General features: G+C 39.0%; 1 protein-coding gene across 6 annotated transcripts in view; it reads left to right on the plus strand.

The window, feature by feature from the left end:
- ARK2N (arkadia (RNF111) N-terminal like PKA signaling regulator 2N) overlaps positions 1 to 17,146 on the plus strand; it is an 84,945-nt gene extending 67,799 nt beyond the window's left edge. For 2 of the 6 annotated variants that reach the window (XM_027068895.2, XM_027068900.2), the window contains 3 exons: positions 4,556 to 4,682; positions 5,764 to 5,817; positions 13,111 to 17,146. In XM_027068895.2, the coding sequence (XP_026924696.1) occupies positions 4,556 to 4,682; positions 5,764 to 5,817; positions 13,111 to 13,300 (371 nt within the window). In that variant the 3' untranslated portion in view covers positions 13,301 to 17,146. Of the gene's footprint in view, positions 1 to 4,555; positions 4,683 to 5,763; positions 5,818 to 7,783; positions 7,852 to 13,110 lie in introns of all 6 variants that reach the window. The other 4 variants (XM_027068896.2, XM_027068901.2, XM_027068899.2 and 1 more) reach the window with 3 other exon arrangements.
- The last annotated feature ends 305 nt before the right edge of the window (positions 17,147 to 17,451 follow it).

Genomic DNA, 17,451 nt, shown 5'->3' on the forward strand with positions numbered 1-17,451 from the left:
CTTAGGCAGTGTTCTTTCTTCATAGTGTTCCTTCACTTTTCTGAACCCCCACCCTGCTACCCTACCCATACCTGTGCTCTGCACATGGCCTTCCCACATTCTTCACAGATGCAGATTGCCTCAGCCTTCTGCCATCACATCTGTTTGTTCTCTGCCTTTCCCCCCCAAATTTGGCCAGGTCTCTCCCATCTTTTAAGATTATTCATACACATGCATTCCCCTCCCTCAAATGCATTTTTTTCTTTCTTAGTACTATCCTGTTGCCTTTTCTTTCATAGCATAACTGTTTAAATGTGTCTGCTCTCCCTGACTTTGCATTATCATTCAGCTTGCCTTGCCACATTGGCTTTATACCTATCGCTCCTGAGGCTCTTCTTGCCAAGGTATATGTGTAGTCATCTCACTACTGATTCTAGTGGACTCTACTTAGTCCCTCTTCTCACTGAACCTCTCTGTTGGGCATTGATAAGCACTTCTTCCTAGAAATGATCATTCCATGGTGTCCTGGCTTCACATCTTAAGGTTTTCTTACTACCTCTCACTTAATCTGGTGAGCTCCCCTTCATGCGCCCACCCTTAATTATTGGTGTTTGTCAGCATTCTGTTCTAGGCCCTCTTCGTTCCTCTTGTTAACTTTTACCTTCACAGATGTTGCTGAGGACTCTTTATTTCTCCCTCGACCTCTGACATGAGTTTTTAGAACAGTACCTCCAGCTGCCCCGTGGACATCTCAGAAGCATGTCCTTATCACGTCCTAAGCAACCATCCTCAGCTGTTCATTGGTGCACCAAAGGGCACTGTTACTCTATCTGGTTACCTAAATCAGAAACCTAGCCATCATTTTTTACTTTGAATTGCCCACCATTACTAACTGTCTGTGTGTACATGCACACAGACTGTTCCCCATTTTGTTTCTTTTCTAGTTCAGCCATAGTCCTTTCTCATCCAGGATAGCAGTCTAACTGGTTTTCTTGCCTCTAATATTCCCTGCTTTGATATTAGTTCCATTTCTACACACCAAAAAGCAATTTTTAAAAATGGAAAATCAGATCATGTCAGTGCTTAAATTCTTCAGTGGTTTCCTACTTCTCAAGGTCAAGTTCCAGACTTCTTACTATGATCTGAACTCTGTTGACTTTGCCAGCCTTGTTTCCCATTACTGCTTTTACTATATTACCCCACACCTCACTGAACTTTTATACCCTAAAGGGCAACACAGTGTTCCGTATTGCTACTTCCTCTCATCTGTGCCTACTGTTTCCTGAGAGCTCTGTGTCTTTGATTATTCTTAAGTCTGGGAAATTTCCCTTTTCTATGTCTTTTTTATTTTTTTGAAAATGTTTGTTTAGGGGCGCCTGGGTGGCTCAGTCGGTTAAGCGTCCGACTTCGGCTCAGGTCACAATCTCATGGTCCGTGGGTTCAAGCCCTGCGTCGGGCTCTGTGCTGACGGCTCAGAGCCTGGAGCCTGTTTCGGATTCTGTGTCTCCCTCTCTCTCTCTGCTCCTCCCCCGTTCATGCTCTGTCTCTCTCTGTGTCAAAAATAAACAAACATTAAAAAAAAAAAAACATTGAAAATGTTTGTTTATTTTGAGAGAGGGAGGGAGGGTGAGTGGGGGCAGGGCAGAGAGAGAGGAAAAGAGAATCCCAAGAAGGCTTCACACTGTTAGTACAGAGCCTGATGCTGGACTCAAACCCATGAACCATGAGATCATGACCTGAGCTGAAATCAAGAGTCAGACCCTTAACTGACTGAGCCACGCAGGTACTCCCTCCCTTTTCCATATCTTTAAATTGCTCTCTGACTGAGCAATTTTCTTTTTTTTTCTTTTTCTTTTTAAAACTTTTTTTAAAAGTTTATTTTGAGAGTGAAAGTGAGCAGGGGAGAGGCAGAGAGAGAGGGAGAGAGAATCCTAAGCAGGCTGTGCACTGTCAGCATGGAGCCCGATGCGGGGTGCAAACTCACAAACTGTGAGATTATGACCTGAGCCAAAATCAAGAGATGGACACTTAACAGACTGAGCCATCCCCTTTTACTTTGAGAGAGAGAGAGAGAGAGAGAGAGAGAGAGAGAGAGAGAGAGACCGAACGAGCTGCAGAGGGAGAGAATCTCAGGCTCCATGCTCGGTGCAGAGCCTAAAGCGGGGTTTGATCCCATGACCCTGGGATCATGACCTGAGCTGAAATCAAGAGTTGGACATTGAACCAACTGAGCCCCCCCAGACCCCTCAGCAATTTTCAAGCCATAGTATAATGTACTGCTTTTTCGAATCCCCAAGTATATCGTGAGCTCGTTGAGTTGAGCATAGGCACTGCACCTCCTGTCTTTGATCTCTATAGTATTCGTAGCACCTAGTGCATAGCATGTCATAAACAAGTATTTATTGTAGGAACAAATAGAAGAAGCAAATTGTTATAGTTGCACAAAGCAAGGCTGCTGAAAAGATTGAATATGGACAAGTTGAAGGTTTGAAAAAAGAGACTGTCAATTTGTATTCTTTCCTAGAAGTGTAGTAGGAATAGTGTATATGATGATAGTTCTAACTTCAACATTGAACTAGAAATTAGACAAAAGACTTGGCCACAAACAAGGTATTGGCATCAGAGCAAGAATCTGAGTTTAGCAAATCAAGATTTAACCATACTTCATTTAAGCAACCAACCCAGATTTAACAAAACTGGGCTTTATCTGGTGAATGCCACCTTTCATTTGCTTGTGACGTTCAAAGATATTTACCCACTGCCAGTGTGTAGAATCCTATTTAGACTATTCGTTAATACAGAAAGTTTAACAAGCCCTTGCAAACTGTAATATAATCTCAATTACCTGTTGTATCTGGAAGCCATTTTAAGCTTTTTAGTCTTTTTTCTCATCAGTGTCGTGTTCAATTGAAGAAAAAAGTAAAAGTAATATTAAAGAATTGTAAAAAAGACCCACAGTCCAAGTCAAGCTTGATTGCTTTTTACAACTTTTACCCAGCACCAAAATATCTTTAAAGTGTTGTACGTGACACTTTCTGTGTTATGCATATGTTTCCCCAAGTTTCTACATAGACTGTAGTCACTATCTTTGGACCTCATAACATTTTGCTTATTTAAAGTTTTTTCCCTTGGACTAAATTAAATTCTCAGAGATGGGATTACAAGATCAGAGGGTATAGAAATTGTAAGACTTTTGCTTTGTGACTGTGTATCATTTTCCAAGAGGGTTATACTAAAAGTTCGCAGGAGTATGGAAGTACAAGGTTTCTCAGTGACCTTGAAACATTGGTATGAATGATGTGAAGGTGATGGAGGGAGAAGGGAGAGTTGTATGTGTAAAATCTTACTGATACGTGCTTCGTTTATATGAAGTGTCACCAAGGATTTTTTTTTAAATGTGGAGGAACAGTATTGTATCAGATGATAATATATTTAAATAAAAATACCCTTTAAAGAGTAATTGAAAATTTGTGCCTGTTGCAACTTGGTTTATTTCATGTTGACTCCTAGATATTCTATTTCATAAAGGTCAGAACATTTAAGAGCTGGATACATAAGCTGAACTATTTTAACTCTTGTTAGAATTGTTTATATGTCTGTGTACTTTGATGTTATGCTCTTAGCCTTTGTTGAGAGAGAGTTCTGTGAAGCTCATGTTTTCTGTGAGTTGGGAGAATGTTATATTCTACCGTGTAATAGATGCTTTGTGAAGCCCCTTGTGGAAAAGTTCTTATATGTCCCACTGCCACAACTTGTCGTGCTTTTTCAGAATATGTGGTTTCTTTCTAATAAGAGCTGTCAGCAACGTACAGGTTATGTTTTAGTTGCTCAGAACAAAAATTGTGATCTGCCTCTAGCCTTTTCTTTTAGATGTGGTTTTGGGTCAGATTTTGTCAATTCTACATTCCTTTTGAGAAAAACTGTTAAAGTTGTTTAAAAGAAGTTTGTTAAAACTTTCATAAAGCATTCCAGTGTAAATATGATATTAATGAGTACCTCTGTTATTTATTCTATTTAGGCCTTTGAGCTTTTCTGCTTTAGAATTTTGTTCTGTTAAAATTTACCCGGGTGGGGGGGAGGGTGGTGGTGGTGGTGGTGGTGGTGCCTGGTTGGCTCAGTCAGAAGAGTTGTGATTCCTGATGTCAGGGTCATGAGTTCAAGCCCCACAATGGTTGTGGAGCCTACTTAAAAATAAGTAAGTAAGTAAGTAAGTAAATAAATAAATAAATAATAAAATTTACCAGTAAGCAGTAGAGAACCTTATTGCCCTCTGGGTGGTGACAAACCTGTTATACAGGTCATTTAAAAGGAGACTAGAGTTGAATGCAAAAAGCATTATGGAATAAAATATAATAGAGTATTATCATAGTTTATATATACCTATTTACTAAAGTACTTAGTTTTTTTTCCCCCTAATGAATAGAGAATGAGAGACTTGACAGTTTCACTCTGCCAAGCTCTCATATGGCAATTCTGTTTCTGTGATTAACCTGGATGGGAAATCTGTCAATGAGTGTTTCATGCTGCTTGTAAGAAGTCAGACTGTAGTGCTTACTTTACCCCCCTTCTCTCTCAGGTCATTTGGATCCAGGATTCCTAGCAAGTGACAAGACATCGGCTGGCAATGTACCACTCAATGAAGAAATTAATATTGCCTCTTCAGATAGTGAAGTGGAGATTGTGGGAGTTCAGGAACATGCAAGGTAGGACATTCAGTGGAGCATTCTCATATTTTAAATGTGAATTTGATTTTAACCATAAAGTGAGAAGAAAGTGGTAGTCCTCCTGGCATGGCTGGCATGAATGGTGGGAGCTATCTCGTAGCTTCCTGTGGCTTAGAAAATGCTTTTTGATTAGACATGATAATGAGCTTGAGAATGTGTTGCATCTTCTATCAAGAACATCTCAACCATATATGCATGTGAAATAGAACTGATGTTTTCCTCATATTTTTAGCAAATGTCTAGATACCTTGACAGATTTTTCTCTTATGGCATAGTGTCATCCTACCTTTCCCCCTGTCATTCATATTTTCTTGCCTTTCACTTTATCTTGAAATGTGTTGGGAGCAAACAATTGGGAAATATACATCTGACATCATACCTGTATTGCTTGTTTCCTAAAGCACCTCTTGTCGTTCATTAAAACCTGCGAGTTACTTTGGTCTATTCCTAACATAGTATATTTCTAGTGATGTTCATGTGACTCAGGCAGTCCTATTTTTAGGATTAAAAGCCACAAGACATCGAACTTGTCTAGAGTTATGAAAATAACTTTTGAAGTTTGTCATTCTTTAAGATAGGGGTGAGCAAACTATAGCCCACTGGTCTGCTACCTGTTTTTATATGGACCTTGTGCTAAGACTAGTTTACTTTTTAATGAAAAAAAAATTTTTTTTTTTTTTTTTAGTATTTAATATTTTGAGAGAGAGACAGAGTGTGAGCAGGGGAGGGGCAGAGAGAGGGAGACACAGAATCCGAAGCAGGCTCCAGGCTCTGAGCTGTCAGCACAGAGCTGGACGCATGGCTCGAACTCCCAGACTGCAAGATCATGACCTGAGCTGGAGTCAGATGCTTAACCCACTGAGCCACCCAGGCGCCCCTAGTTTACATTGTGAAATGGTTGAGGGGGGGACGGGATCAAAAGAAGAATGATGTTTTATGACTTGTGGAAGTTTTATGGAATTCACGTAAATACAGTATATTTATCCATAAATAAAATTTTATTGGGATGGAGCCATGCTTGTTCATTTACGTATTGTTTGTGGCTGCTGTTGCATTCCAGTGGCAGAGTTGAGAAGAAGTTTCAACAGACACCTGATAGCCCTCAAAGCCTAAGGTAATTAACTGTCTAGCCCTATGTAGAAAAACATTTGCTGATTCTTGCTTTAGATAGTATTCCTAAGAATTGGTTATAGTCCTCTCAGAGGTATTCCTGAGGAACATTTAACACACACACACACACACACACACACACACACACACACACACACACACTCTTATATAGAAAACAAAAATTTAGACTCCAGAAAATCTGTGTTCTATATAGCAAACAACTTTTCTTCTATGCTGCAAGAATTAAGTTGTGATTTCTTTCCTGATTTCCCCAAGTAGATACATATATCTACACAATATCTACATTACCTGGCTCTTAGATCTGATTTTACTCTTTGGTTAGAAAGGAAAACATTCACCAGCATTTCTTCTGTTGTTTATGTAAAAAGTGAACTTAGGAGGAGAGAGCGCAGGCAAAATACACATGCGTATAAATCGAAGGTACCTTTGTCTTAGAACTGATTCTACTTTCTGAGAGCATTTTTCAGGTCATACCTGTTGGGACTTTAAGGTTGTAAAATTATGTCATAGTTTAACATGTCTTCTCCCCAAAAGCGGCCAGTTCACTTTATCAGACCTAACCACTTCCATCTTCTGTCCTGTGTTTATGCCAGAAGTATTCCTGCATAGCTGCTTCCTTTTTTCTTTCCTGTGTTTAATGATTATTTCCCCTTTTCTGGTGGGAAAGAATTTTCGTTCTTCTGTCTTTCCTTAATCTCATTCTTTTTCCTTTTTTTTTTCTGCCTTAATCAAGTACTTTTTCCTGTTCTCTCTTTTTTTTAATCTGTTCCTTTCATGTTGACTTACCTCTTTAGATGAAAGACTATAGACCTTCCGGTTTTTTTCCTTTACTTTAGCATGTGTTTGCCATTATTTATTTCACCATTGTTCCTTGCAATAAAGAAGACATGAGTATCCTTTTATTCCCTACTGTAAACCTTACCTTGCCTATTAACAGATTGATACGGGTAAATTATCTTCAGTTTGCACATTATCCATTCACCAATTTTGTCTTGAGTTACATTTCAAATTTTAATTCACTGTTAGTCATGTGTTCCTACTGAAGTAGCAAAGAGTGGGTAATAACCTGTGTTGCTTATTACTTAATCTCTTTCTCTCTTGAAACATGTTACTTGGTTCAGTTCTCTATTAACTTATATCAAGTCTCCCTTCTTTGCTGTTTACTTGTGCCTACAAATGTTACAGAGTGAGCCACCCTTCTTCTTGGCTTCTTTGTTCAACTTTTCTTCCATCATGAACTCCTTAGCTTCTTTTTTTCTACCAATATTTTTGGTATCCAGAGTTAAAATTATCATTATATTTCTCTTAAAACTCAGAAATTTAAATTTTAAGTTCCTACCCACTCCCAACACACACACACACACACACACACACACACACTTTGTCTAGTACACCCTTCTCCATACTTATTAGGTCTTTTATCCAGATTGTCATTTTACTCTATAGATATGTTTGTTCCACTCTTGAACTAAGTCAAGTGGCTGACTACATTTTAAATAACATACAGTACATAACATTACTTTCAAGGACTTTTTCCTTACAGGCTCTGAAGCATAAAGATGTATTCTGATACTTTGGTTTGAATCCTGTGGAAATACAGTCTTAGAGGTGACGAATGTATTATGAAATCTCAGTGGTGGTTAATGCTGCCCATACAATAGAATGTTGGCGTTGAGAAGTTTTGTTAGAATACTTTGAGCTGATGCTTGTGTCATTCTGAGAGGGTCTTTTATTTTGGTCTTTGGGTTGAGGACTGAATAGAGTCTTACTGGCTCTTTTGTGTCTTTCTGAACATTTTCTAGCACTTTCTTTCGAGGAAGCATGATAATCTTCCAAATAATTGAGATTAAAAGCTGAGGAGCAGGTGGGGGGAGAAGTTTTCTTGTTGGTTGCTTCAGAGTTACTCTTTTGGCTGCCTGTATCTCATCTGGAATTTATTTCTTTTACAGGTCTAGGGTTGCAGTTATGAAGTATTGATGGGCTTCTGGCAGGGTTATCGCTTGGAAAAAGGTTTTAGGTTTTGATCCACATCTTTTTGTTCTAATTTGATTTGCATGCATAGATGTTTTGTTTGGATTTAGTTGTCCTGTTCTTATTTTTTCTTTTTGGTATTCTACCTTGTTGTGGGCTGAGAGTTTTCAAAAACTCAGAATTGGTTCTTGAGCTTTTCTCTTTGGGAATGCTCTGATTTGCATTGCATTGCCGTTTTTCCTTATTGGAAGAATTTTGTTTGACATTGCACTCAGTAATTTTAGTTACAGTGTGTCTTTTTTTTAAGTTTTTCTTTTCTTGCATGTTAATATCTTTACCTGTTCTTTTAATTTAGATTTGATATGTTCCTTTAGCTTCTGTGTTTCTTCTAATCATAGACTAGAAAGCATGCCTTCTGAACTAATGGTTTGAGTACATCTTTTATGGCTGCCTTGTATTGTTGTAATTAACTCGCTGTGTTACCTAAATGTTATCATTTCTAGCAGTTAATTTTTGGACAGTCCAGTTTCACAAGATGTTCTTTGCAAATGAGATAGAGACTTTTACAGCATCTCTAGCTCCTCTGTGCCCACTTAATTTTGCCAGAACTTTTAATTTATGGCCCTCATGCCGATACTTTTCTTTCTCCTTTTTCCTTTTCTTCTACCAGCTTCATTGGTAATTGCCCTAGGAAGATAAATGGATATAGCACAGATCTTTCTGTTATGGAACTGTTAGAACAGTTTCTTTGATACCTGTCCTCTGAGGCTTTTGGGAATAATCAGATCCTAACCTCACTCACTGTAGTCTTTGTTCCTGTGTTCATTTGTCTTAATGTTGGTTCATCCCACAACAGAAGAGTTGATGCTAGAAGCATTTTGCATTTAAGACGGATTGCTTCCTAGAACTAATTGTAAACATTAACCCTAAAAAAGCAGGGGAGGCAGACAGGCATTTCTCTGAAGCCATGAAGATTCACTTCATCTTTAGCTAGGAAAAATAAGTAGGAATGTTATCTAAGAGGTCACGTTCAGGCTCTGTAAATGAGAGCAAAAATGATTAATATTTAATGTTGTTTTCGTAGGATAGTAAATGAACTGTATTAAAGCTGACCATGAGAGCCTGCCCTCTTTCTCTGTTTTTTCTTTTCCACTGTGAAGTCTCTCCTTTATTGGTTTCAGTATATGAAGAGCAGGAAATTATTCTATCAAAACTTACTGTTTATAAAGTAGGTTTTTTGGGGGGGGAAGTGAGTCCTAAGCATTTTCTTGAATATTGGACTCAAAATATGACTCTAGATTATGTTTTGTACCTATTGTCAATCATATGCAGATTAAATGCTTTGTGAAAACAAAGCCTGTATCTACACTAGAATTAGTTTGGATGAATTAAAAAAACAGCTGAGTATGGGACTCCTGGGTGGCTCAGTGGGTTAAGTATTCAACTTTTTATTTCTGCCTGGGTCATGATCTCACAGTTCATGGGGTTGAGCTCTGCATTGGGCTCTGCACTGATAGCGTGGATCTTGCTTGGGTTTCTCTCTCCCTCCCCTTCTCTCTGCCCCTCTCCCGCTTGTTCACTCACTGTCTCTCAAAATAAACAAACAAACTTAAAAACAGCTGAGTATGTTCCCACTCCGTGTCTTTCATCATACAGGGAAAGGGTATGTGTTAATACCTGAAACTGTATATTTTATGTGCATAGATTAACAAAATTTTGAGTCTCTCACTTCTGTTTTTATAGGGCATCTCTGTAGGGCTTATAACAATTGTTCTGGTCCCTTTTCCTCCTGAAACCTTTCCCTATCTGGTATAAGTTGATCTATAATGTACACTGTCTTATAAAATAGTTGAAGTGTTTCTCCAGCACTCTTTGTTTACCAGCATGAGTCCTTTTGCTGTGTATTTAAAAAGGGAATGTGTTAAAAGCCTTGTTCTGGCCTCATCCATCTCTTAGCTACCATTTTATTTAAGATGATTGAGGTCATTAAATCATAAAAAATTTTTTGAGTGTTTTATTGACTTTAACACACTTAGAAAAGTCATAAATGTACACTTTAGTTTTTACAAACTGCCCATACTCCGGTAACTAGCACTCTGATCAAGAAACAGAAGTCTAGGTGTTTCAGTCAGTTAAGCAGCTAACTCTTGATTTCTGCTCAGGTCATGATCTCACGGTTCGTGAGTTCGAGTCCCGCATGGGGCTCTGTGCTCAGGGCAGAGCCTGCTTGGGATCATCTGTCTCCCTCTCTCTGCCCCTCCTACCCCACTTCCCCACTTCCCCACTTCCCCACTTGTGCTTGCTGTCTGGCTTGCATGCTCTCTCTCAAAACAAAACAACACAACAAAAACAAAAAACAGAAGTCCCTCTTGCACCATCTTCTTGTCAGAGCCTTCCCACCACTGCACCCCGTGACTTCTAAAAAGAGAGTTTTGCCTGTATTCTTAAAAATTTTAAACTCAATGATAACCTTAGAAGTCTTCTTAGAATACTTTCGTATTCCTGATAGATGTCCCAGCACTTGCTTGAAAGCGTAAAAGGAAGTTGATTCCATTTGATAGTGGTTGTAATTGTTGCATAGTCATGATCACCTAAAGCTTCCCTCTGTAAACTGATTGATGGTTGTTAGTCTGCTCTTGAGATATCTGTACCAGATGGAGTAGCCACCTTCTTCCATGGCGATTCTCCCTTCTTTGGGAATTGACCTGCTAGTTACAGTTAAATAGGAGCCAGGAGAGCTTTTGACTAAAGATGGAATCATCACATTCTCCAGAGAATCTAAAATTTTGAAATAAGAGAAACAGATTGAGAGGTTGGGGCTTGAGTCCAGTGAATGAGGCCTAGTTATCCCATCATCCTGAGGTTCTTTGAGGTCCTCAAGTGTCTTTCCAACAAATTCTGTTTTTTGCTTAAAGTAGTCCAGTACTTAAAGTAGTTTCCAATAACTGGAATCATTGGTAACATAACTACAGAAGTGATCCAATTTAGATAGTTGAAGTGCCTCATATCCTTATTCTCCCTCTATCCATCATTCCTCAGTAGTAAATAGTGGCTCTACACCTCTCACTCTTGTATACTATCAGTACCTTCTAGAATCTGCTTTGCTGTAATGATTCCCAGGGGCTAAGCAGTGCTCCTTACAACCAGACACAGTACAGTACTTCAGCTGTAGTCTGAGGAAGGCATAGTTACTTAGTGGAAAATAAACTCCCTGCCGGAGACCTCGTTTTGTTTGGGTTCTGTGCTTACCTTGCTTCAGACCCTGGACAGTTGCCTTTTGGCCTTGGTTTTCTCTTCTGTAAAATGAGCAGATTGGCTCAGATCCCTTTTAAAGTCAATCCCTTGTATGATTACTTAGGGAGCAGTGTAGAGTAACAGTTGGGACTAAATACCTCTTTTATTTCAGAAGTATTTCTAGGAATTCTGCCAAAGATGACATCGATTCTCTCTGTAGTCATTCATTCTCTGAATTCTACTAAATTTCTAGCTACAATTACTTTAATTAGTACTTGTACAGATGAGCTTTTGAATTATTGAAGAACTTTATATTTTTAAGTCGTTAATCTGGGCCTATCTTTGCACTCTGCTGACTCTCACTGTGTTTTGCCTTACCTAACTTAACATACACATTTGTGAAGTGACAGCATGATGTTGTGAAAAGCATTGGACTCCACATCAGACCTGGCTTGAAGCTCCTTGGCCCACCACTTTCATGCAGTGTGACCCTGGGCAAATCATGTAACCGCTTTAACCCTCCGTTTTGCTTTCGATTGAGTATGGATAGTAACTTCCACATCTACCTCATAGGTCTGTTGGGATTGTCCAATGAGGTGAGACTGCTTAAGAAACAGTATTCTAGTGCCATCAGTCATCAAAACTGTTTCTGTAAACATTGAATGGACTCCTTTGGCTGACATTCTTCCGTGATTACATGATCACTTCCATCTGAGTGTACTTAATGCGTTGGACAGATCTGGATTAGCCTTTGGACTTTATGTCTCCTATTTTAATGCTTTTCACTGGCTAATCTTTGAAAACATAGTAGCCTCTGGGCTAGTAGCTACTTAGCCCATTCTCAACAGATGATGGGCCTCTTGTACGGTAACAAATCTACCTTCTGCCCCCTGCTCTGCTCTGGCCCTGAGGGGTCTGTTTTTTGGCACCTCACTCGGTAAGGGAGTAGTTTTCAAGCTACCTTTGTAAGAACAGGACCTCTTTCCAGGAGCTTAGGGGTCCTTGGGCAGTTCTGCAGCTAAAATTTGTCCATTGTTACCCTAATGTTCTTTTGAACCTGGCAGTGCAGGTAGCAGTGTATCAAAGCTGGAATTCTCAAGTGACCCAGCATCGCTTATTGTACACCGGTTGTTAAACAGCTGTTCAAGATCCACTGTAGTAGTTAATGTGACTAGAATCCTGCCAGCTGTCACTTCTTACATATATTACATAGGGATGTGATGGATGTGAGAACAAAAGTAGCAATGATAGCTTGAGTGCCTGCCTTCCTCTCATCTGAATCCAGTTACTCAGTGATTCATCCTGGAGGCTCAGTTTTATCATTTGACTGGAATGTGGAATTCATTATGTCAGTGTTTCGAAACCTTTTTCTTCCAGTGAACTTTTGGTGAGATTTGTCACCAAGGCAGTTCTGTCCCTCTGATAAAGCACTTTTAAAGAACCTTAACTGAGTACTTCAACCTTGCTACTTTCACTGAACTAAAGCACGTAAGCACTTCAGATGAATGAGCCAAGTGTTCTGTTGTGACCTTCAGGATAAGGAAAATTGATCCTTTATGCATGACCTAGTACTTACAGACTTCTAGAAATCCAATCTGTAAAAGAGTATTACTATTACTGTCTTTGAAGGTATTCTTCCCAGTATGGCATAGGACTTATTTTAAAACAGCTTGTACTTACATTTCTTACCATGTCGTTTGGTTAGATTAAGATTGTTTGGGTATCCCAGTTTTGCTCTGGATTCGTATTCTGCCCTGTCCTGAAGACCCCAGAGGTTTAAATGTGTTCAGAGAAACATCATGTTACCTATGCATTGTCAGTAACAGATCTAGACATAACTCAGGAGTTTCTGACACTTTTAGACTAAACTTGACAAAAGGCAAGGAGGGAGACAAATAGGAAAAAGGGAAGGATATTGGTTGGAAGTTTCACAGACTCACATTTCACAGACTCATATAGGCTTAATCTTTGTGAAGGTATCATTCAGTGCTAGTGAAGCCATATTGCCTTATATTTTTTCCTACAGTGGGATTAACCATGCTTATACTTTTATTCTTCGTCTCAATTGCAGGTGTGTTCATCCTCGAGGAGGTGTGATTCAGAGTGTTTCTTCGTGGAAGCATGGCTCGGGCACGCAGTATGTCAGCACCCGGCAAACACAGTCATGGACTGCTGTGACTCCCCAGCAGACTTGGGCTTCACCTGCGGAGGTTGTTGATCTTACCTTGGATGAGGATAGCAGACGTAAATACCTACTGTAATACAATGTCACTGTGTCTCCTCTGCACTGTTCCCTTCCTTTTCCTCCTCCTCTTTGTGACATGGAAGTTCATTGTCATAGCTTCAGCCTCAGAAGCTATTTGTGGCATTTGTATAATCCAAACTCATGGAAAATTGCCCCCCCTTCCCTTTTTTTTTTTTTTTTTTTTTTTTTAATTAAAAGAAGTCACTTAGGAAAATAACTTAGCACAGAGAAAAGAATTTCTTCTTTCCCTCAGTAGGAATAGGAGAATGATGAATTTTATTAGACAACTTAGACAACTTCATTTTACTTGGTGACTTTCAATCTTAGGAAACTCTGCCTTCCTTTTAGAATAATATTTTAACTACCAGGTGAAATGGATTTCAGTTTTTGAATCTTGTATTTATTTTTCTGTGTAATAAAATTAATATCTAGCCTTGACCACTGTCAGCCCACCCATTGGCACTCCTACCTTAGGGCATTTGCACACATTTAGTCAGGTCCTTATTGGCACCTAGTAGGGCATGTGCATTTGAAAACCTGTCCTTAAAAATAGAAGACAGAAGTATTACTTTTCTTTTAGCTTGAGTCTTCTGCCTTCTTTCCTGACTTTGCTCCTGGCTGATTTCCCACAGCACAAATAATTGATATGCCCCTTTGTGTTTATAAATACTGCTAAGGTGACTTAGTTGGTCTCCTTGTTGCAATAATTCATAATTTTTTGGAAAATGTCTCCTTTTGGGGCAGAGGCATTTCAGTTAGATACCCATGAGGTTTTCTGGGCATGTAAGGAGAGCATTGAGAGATCAGTAAGAAAATCTTTGTCCCTCAGCTTTTTTTTCCTGGTTTGTTTACATAACAGGAGAACACAGAAACCTATTACTTAAGTAGAATATGAAAAGTTGTCTTCGTCTCTAAGACTGTGGGCACTTAAAAGTCTGAGAAGGCAGTGCCTTCTTTCATAGCTGGTCTCTCTGTAAAGGATGTACAACAACTGTTTTAAGTAACGCTTGAGCTGAAATAGACCTGATGCTATATTTGGGTATTTTTCTCCTCTACCATCTAAAAGTGGAAAAATCAAAATGAACCATAAGAAACCAGATGCAAAGCACATAAATGACACTGTAGGTTTTACAGTATCTAAATAAGCAAAGGGTGGTTAGGAGCTTCAGGGAATTCAGGAAATGCCAGTGTTGGAGTTTTGTGGCATTAGTTACTACCTTTTTTCCTATAACATGTTGTAGTTACTAGTGAATTCTTTTACAAGCAATACCTAGTTAGAACACTATGTACTGTGCACGGGGAGGAGTGAAGTACTATTGGCTTAGAAGACCTCATCTTTTTGTTTTTCCATGGTTTTTGTTTGCTTTTTGTTGTTGTTGTTTCCATATTTACCATATAACATTGCTGTAGCCCTTGCCTCCCTCCCCAAATGCCTTGGTGGCTCTTCCTTATCTTAAGAGCACGAGAAGTACCATTTTCAGTTGTCATTTAGTGGACATACTAAATGTACCAAGCGCCTGTTCTGCACATGGTCCTGTGCAGGGTAGGTGTGGCATGGCCACCGAGACAAATGGGACACCCTTGCGAGCGCATGCGTCAGAGTCTGCCTGGCTCCACCTGCCTGGCCTTTTCTCCAGTTTTTCTATAAAGACTCATTTATCCCTTTACCCTTCTTCCTGCTGCTTTAGTTATTCCATATACCTCTTCCATGGGAGTGGGTATGAGCATGTGTTCTTTGGTCTTCTCTGGTAGCATCTCATTTGATCTGGCCTCTGTTATTCATCAACTAATATTTTTCTGCCAATCTAGTTTTAATCAGGCTTTTAAAAGATCATGAACCTCAAGTTTTAGCACCTCATATATCAGATCTCTCACATGGCCACAGTTCTAGACAAAAACCAAAGATCCAGAGGCCAGAGCTAAATAGGACCTGCAGATTCACTACTGGTGTATCCTTGGACCTTCACATTTTACTTTAGGATTAATTTATTGAATTTTACTGTTACACATTGTTTTTGACTTGAATTAAAATGCTAGACAAAGCAGAAATGTACAATTTCTGGTCTGTGTTTTCCAGGAAAATCATTGGGACAAGAATAGAGTGGATTATATGACTTGAAGTTTTTGCAGCTTATTTTTTCCCCAGTATCAGGGCAGAGCCCCATTTTAAAGAATGTTTTCGCATTACCTATTCTTATGTTAATAGTATGTTTTGTTTGATTCCACACAGCAGGTGATTTCCCATGACACACTTTCTTTAGCCCCCAGTAGTCACCTTCTAAAGAGAATTCTTCTGGTATGCTATATGCACAGTGGATTGGGAGCAGAACGCTGCGGCCTTGTGTTTTTACACCAGGTTGCACTTTTCCCACACCTGCCCCTGTTTCAGCATCCTGACTACCCGACTGGTTGCCAGAACAGCGATTTAGAAGTTAACATGCAAAAAGGGGAGAGGGAGGGATGGTAGAAACACTCAGCTTTTTTCCCCCTACAGGGTTGGGATTTTTCCACCTACTAACTGTAGAGAGACTGTTTGAGCTCTTCTTTCATTGCCAGATCCAGAAGAGTGAGGGTGTGGCTTCTGGCAAGGTATTTTACTGATAGAATTCTGTGGGAAACAAGTCCAATGACATTTGAAATTTCTTTTAAAGGAATTGTTTTTTAACTAAAGTGTTGGCATTTGGTAGCATCAGTACTTCTTTATGCTCCACAGAACATTATTCAAAGTAGTGTCTCTGTTCAAGTGGTGCACTTGGGTCACGGGTTGGATTGTGGCACCAATTTAGTTAAGCTCCTCCCTCCCCTCCCCTCCAGTGTGAAACCACAGAGCAGTAACTAGCTCTCAGGTCATCCTGGCTGCCCTAGAGCGTATACATCTACTCACCAGTAGTTGTCTTTCCATTATGATGGAAGGGGCCAGACTGAGTGGACTCCAGGATTTATTACAGTTGAGCATTGCATAAATTCTGCTTTTATTATCATCAGTTGTGAATATGAACTGTCTGATTTTCTAACTTAGTCCATTGTTCACTGTTCCTTTTAGCAGAATAGCACCACCATAGGTAACTTCAAAATGAATTTGTTGCCTGCTTTTTATACTGTGTCACAAAGTTTTTGAAAGAGCTGGGGACACAATGTTGTCTTTTAGTTTAAACTTTTTTTTAAAATGCAACGAGCCCCCTAATCTCTGTTTTCCAGTCTGTGTATGATGTGACTTCCATGTATATATAAAAATGATTGCGCCCTAACCAAACTTCCTCAGATTGTGCACTGTTTGTTTAAAATAATCACGTATTTTAGTCCATTGCTGTTGTATTTTTCATTTTATTTAAAACACTACATACTTCTTATTCTTTTAACAAATTTTAAAGGGTAGTGATCTTAAAAGAGAAATCACTGGATAACTAGGAAATATTTTTGTTGTTGTTTTGTTTTGTTTTGTTTTGTTTTTTAAAGAGTACAAAGGTCATATGAAGCCTTTTGCTCCTCTTACCATGAAAATGAAATGTTAGCCATTGTATGGCTAGGAACCAATGCACTTGGTGGTTAACAGATCTGCTGTTGCTGGAGTGTGAGTGTGGACTTGATGCAGTGACGACAAATCATTGCTTAGAATTAATGTTTTAAAATGTGCAACTCTAGTTTTTAAAACAAAATTTGGTTCTTCTTTACATTCATTATTTAGTTTTTGTTTCCATTTAGTATTTAATGGTCTTTGGAGAAAAAATAATAATAAAACAGAGTGTTATATATATATTTTTTGGTGCAAGATAAGATTTTCTGTTTTTTGAAATAAGTCTGTAGCATAAAGGTTAAACTATTTTAAGACAAAATAAAATAGAGTGTATTTAAACAATCATAATTTCTGAGGATTTTCTTTCTATCTGCTTCAGTTAATTAGATGGTGCCTGGAGCAGCTCCTAAGTTAGCTTTTGGATGTGAAAGCGGATTATATTTTGTTAACAGATCTTACCGATGTGCCAACTTTTTCCAAGCAGTAGCTGTGCCCTACTCCCAAAATATTTTGCAAGTAATCATTGGTGTTAGGTCTTGATAAAAGTAGCTTTGCTCTGGCTGTCCTGTAGCCCCTGCATCCCTTTCCAGCTAGGACCAGTGAGATTCTAAAGAGAGCAGAAAGCCTCCTAGTGCTAGGCACCTTTGCTCCTG

Source organism: Acinonyx jubatus, chromosome D3, assembly GCF_027475565.1.
Source record: "Acinonyx jubatus isolate Ajub_Pintada_27869175 chromosome D3, VMU_Ajub_asm_v1.0, whole genome shotgun sequence".
Lineage (NCBI taxonomy): Eukaryota > Metazoa > Chordata > Mammalia > Carnivora > Felidae > Acinonyx > Acinonyx jubatus.